At 38.8% G+C, this 4,560-nt stretch overlaps 1 protein-coding gene across 1 annotated transcript; it reads right to left on the bottom strand.

Moving 5' to 3' along the window:
- Positions 1 to 228: 228 nt before the first annotated feature.
- LOC137024681 (complement C1q-like protein 4) lies at positions 229 to 3,521 on the bottom strand. The gene is made up of 3 exons (XM_067392496.1): positions 3,213 to 3,521; positions 1,663 to 1,794; positions 229 to 1,462 (listed from the first exon to the last, which is right to left on the bottom strand). Exons 1-3 carry the CDS (start codon positions 3,478 to 3,480, stop codon positions 1,176 to 1,178), a joined length of 687 nt encoding a protein of 228 aa, XP_067248597.1. The 5' UTR covers positions 3,481 to 3,521; the 3' UTR covers positions 229 to 1,175.
- Between the last annotated feature and the right edge of the window lie 1,039 nt (positions 3,522 to 4,560).

A 4,560-nucleotide genomic window follows, 5' to 3' on the forward strand; every position in this document is an offset into this window, starting at 1 on the left:
CAGAAAGTATGACCATATTAGCCCAGTTCTGTCAACATTACATTGGCTCCCTATTAAACATCGTATAGATTTTAAAATCTTGCTACTTACTTATAAAGCTCTAAATGGTTTAGCTCCCCAGTACCTAAGTGAGCTCTTAATGCATTATAGTCCTTCACGTCTATTGCGATCTCAGAATTCAGGCCAGTTGATAATACCCAGAATATCAAAATCAACTGAAGGCGGCAGATCCTTTTCCTATTTAGCACCTAAACTCTGGAACAATCTTCCTAGCATTGTTCGGGAAGCAGACACACTCTGTCAGTTTAAATCTAGACTAAAAACACATCTCTTTGCTCTTGCATACACATAACACATTATCAATACATTAACATTTTTCAAATCCGTTAAAGGATTGTTACGCTGCAATAATTAGGTCGGCCAGAACTGAGAACATTTCCTATAACACTAGATATACCTGTACATCAGAATAAGAATGGCATCTACGCTAATATCTGTCTCTCTGCTTATCCTGAGGTTTGCCGGGTGCTGGATCCAGGCCGTATCCAGATCAGATGGAGAACCTGTGTCTGGACCTGCCTACAATGTAGCCCAGGAGACAATGGGCCTACAGATCCAGTTCTGGCTGCATCTATAATTCTGATTTTTAATCCCCGTATCCGCTTACATATATTTATATATAATCTATTTTTAATCTCTATAATAAAATGTATAATTTAGATTTTGATCTCCATATCCATTTACATATATTATATATATCTTCCAAGGGGTTTTTTCCCTCCTAGGACTTTTTTCCCAGTGTAGCACGCTGGGTTTTTCTCCTAGGGGGTTTTTTCCACCCCTGGGAGTCAGCCGACATTGGCTTAATGTAGCACCATCTTGTATATGTTACATATTACCACGCTTGTTTGTACAGCTTATTTTTAACCACTTCCCTTTTTTATGTGCTTCTAATATGTAAAGCTGCTTTGAAACAATTACCAATTGTAAAAGCGCTATATAAATAAATTTGACTTGACTTGACTAGACTTTCTACTTTAACAAAACACTTTTATATTGACTTTCATACAGTAAACTACTGCAGATTTCAAACACATAATTTCTCATCAACACATGCTGATTTTCATCTTAAATCATACTCTAAAGGTTCTGAATGACTGGAATCACAGCTCCTGTTATCTTAAGGGAAACAGTATGTAACCAGTGAAAGCGTTGTGATGATTATCGTTATCGTCAATCCTGCCTTTAGACCAAAGTCTCACAAAGACACGATCTCCAACCTCCAGAACCAACACGACTCGTCTTGAGGAGTTTAACGTGCCCTGTTCCTGTTCAGCATGCGCTACAAGCACCCGCTTTTCATTCTTCATAAGGTAGGCATTTGCTGGATGTGAGTGACCACCATGACTATAGACATTAAATGTGAACACGTACACTCCTTTCACTGGGGCTGTGAAAATACCTGAAGAAAATAACAAGAGATAAAGAAAAGAATCAGCTGTTTCCTGCATGACAGCTCAATTACCCAGCACACTGTAATGGTTTGGAAAGATGGCAGATCATTTAATTGTTTTATTCACATTAAACAGCTGCAAAGAGGTCTGAATGGAGCAGAAGTGTTTTCATTCCTATAAACTGAGTTTTATACTCCATGATAATTACCTGTATCTGGGTTGTAGGCGTTCCCTATGTTTGTGAAGACCTTCTTGTAGGTTAGTGTGGTTTCAGTGGCAGAAGGACCAATATATTCATTGCCAGATTCCAGCAGTCCAGCTGAGAAAGCAATCTCTCTGTCTGTTATTGAAAAACATCAGCAATATTGTGATATATTATGCTGAGAATTAATACACTCAATTTAACTTCATTCAAACACACTGTTTTCCTTTCTCAACTCTTCCATTTGACTTGAAGAAATAAAGATTGTGTTAAATGACATTAATGATGCTTGTTGAATAGGGGTGTAACGGTACACAAAACCGACGGTTCGGTACAGAGATCAGTTTTGAAGAAACAGAGGCGTGAAAACTGAACAAAATTGCTTATGTTTTATAACATCTAACATCTTACTCTGGCATTTCAAAGAAATTAATAATAATCCTTCTTCCACACGCTCTCTGTTCTCTGCGGTGTCTCCTCCTAACAGCAACAATTGCAGTCATGTCACAAAATGGACAAAAAAAGACATGCTGTTTTAGGGTGTTAAATAATGGCATAATTACCAGTAAATTGACGAGCACAAACATTAGTAAATCGCATTGCGTGATTCATTTCAATGCTCTCCTCCCATAAGTTTTGCATCTGAAAGAGAAACTCCTAAAAATGCATATGCAATAAGGTCAGCCGCAAACACAACTCGGTCCACGTGTTTTCAGCGCTAATTTTATACTGTGTGTCTTTAGTAAATCCTGACAGTAGTTTTTTAATGCCAAAAGAGGGTTTGCGCTGGTGCAAGATGTTAGTAAATCTGGCCCCAAGTCGTTTTGTTTGAATCTCATTTTCTTGATTTACAGCGAGTACCATGTTTTACCATGATCTAGCTTACAGTGTGTAACGAGTGTCTCATAGCAGCCGCCGAGCGAACGCACAGAGTAGCACTATAACAACTTTCAACACACAAATGTATCTAATATGATAAACAGCGCTGCTTTACCCTACATGAAGAAGCGGAAGCAGCGACTGCAGCATAATAAAAGATTTTCTGCTGTCGAGACATGTGCCACGCTCGTCTCTCATTAGCAATCGCTCCAGCGGCCTCGTTACTGCTCCCCCATGCTCTGCTTACAGTAACGTTAATAATCTCATCCATGAACAAGATTTCTGCCTGAGTCCAGTCCCAATTCTTTTCCACCGCTGTAGATGTGAAGACAACACCTTCCGTGAAATCAAGGTGTCATCGAGCTTCGCCTTTGTTTTGAATGAGCGATCTCTAGCGGCGAAAATTTACATATTGTGGCTTTAATCATAAATGGGGGGGACAATTTTATATGATGTCATCATGTAGACTTCTTACAAAGTATTTTACAGTATTTTAAAAATACAAAACACTAAAGTATTTTGATACAAAATACAAAGCCATTCTCATCAACCCTATCAAAAACAAATTACAAAATGCTATTTTGTATTTGAAATAGGTATTTGAAATACATGTATCATATATTGCCATAAAGCTATGTGGCATATTGTTTACGAGAGTGAATGTGTTGGTCAGGTACCATCATTTTTCTTTTTCAGCTCTTCCAGGACAGACGTCTGCTGTTCTGCGGCTTTCTCAGCATTCCTCAGTCGCGTCTCTAAAGCTCTGATGTTTTCTTTCTGCTCTGTAACGGTGGCCGTCAGTTCTCTCAGTGCTTCATAGATGTCAGGGAAGCCCAGATCGCAGTTTTGTTGACTGTTCTTATTCTCATTGAGTCCTCCATCTACCTTCTGGACCACAAACACAAAGGTTTCCAGCAGCAGCAGGATACACACTAAAGCCTTCATTCTTCACTGAGGTGTGTTTCCAGCTCTTGCTCTGTCTCCCCACAGCCTCTCGTGCTCTTTTATAGTGTGCTGGTCTTATGCACTTTTGTCAGATAACCTATGTTAATTATTACTTGCTGAAGGTTCTGTCTGTCACGTATGGCTGTAGTAAAGTACACGTCGAAGGACATGGAGAACTACAAACACTATCTCTTGTCAATAAGCAATATACACGTGCTGTTGAGTGAGAAAACAAGCTGCTACATCAGCAGATATGCATAAATCTGCACATATTAATGAACATAGACAGGAAAGGATAGGTAAGCCTACCTATGCCATAGGTCATGACTTCCAAAGGCAGAGATTTCCAAAGGGCAGGAGCATAGGAAGAGAAGGCCCTGTAACCCATAGTTCTTAAGTGTGTTTGAGGAACAACCAACAGCTTTCAGTTTCCTCACTTAACTTTGGGTTTCTAAAACCACCAAAAGTCAAAGAAAGAGAGACAGATTTGGAAATTTGATGATGGAAGCCAATGAGCATAACTTCAGTTTTGCCACTGAAATTATTACTCATCCATGTGTTTATTTGAGTAATACAGCCAGAAGGTAAATCAGTGTCAGGGCGTTCATCTGGTTTTTAAAGTATATAAATCTGTGTATCGTCTGGGTCGGTGCTAGTAGACTATTTCCATCTCTGCCACCATGAGATCGTCGTCCACTCACCACATTGCTTTCATCTTAGGCTCTCACATTTTCCTCCTCCTAAACCGCCTCCTACTCCTCTCTACGGTGTGAGGCCACACTTTCTCAGTTATGTTCAGTTTGTTTTAGTTTTTTTAATGCACATTCAGCTTGTTTTCTCTTGTTTCACATGTTGTTACCCATGTAATGATAACATCAACTTAGATCTTGATTTTGTCTTTTATTCATGCAGAACTCACGATGTAGACATTTGGTTGTTGTTGTTGTTGTTGTATTTTAATTTTAGTTGAGTATTTTTTGCACATTTATGTGTATATGTGTGTGGTCAAACTGTAAAAACAAAACAATTCACAATAAATATGCTGTATTATTCACATCACCAAATAAATTTCTACAAACT

This window comes from Chanodichthys erythropterus, chromosome 8 (genome assembly GCF_024489055.1).
Source record: "Chanodichthys erythropterus isolate Z2021 chromosome 8, ASM2448905v1, whole genome shotgun sequence".
NCBI lineage: Eukaryota > Metazoa > Chordata > Actinopteri > Cypriniformes > Xenocyprididae > Chanodichthys > Chanodichthys erythropterus.

Excerpts from the sequence above, each read along its gene's own strand:
- LOC137024681 (XM_067392496.1), bottom strand. The coding sequence starts at position 3,480 with ATGAAGGCTTTAGTGTGTATCCTGCTGCTGCTGGAAACCTTTGTGTTT. Across the intron at positions 1,795-3,212 it reads GCTGAAAAAGAAAAATGATG|ACAGAGAGATTGCTTTCTCA; the intron begins GTACCTGACCAA and ends TTTCAATAACAG. Across the intron at positions 1,463-1,662 it reads CGCCTACAACCCAGATACAG|GTATTTTCACAGCCCCAGTG; the intron begins GTAATTATCATG and ends TATTTTCTTCAG.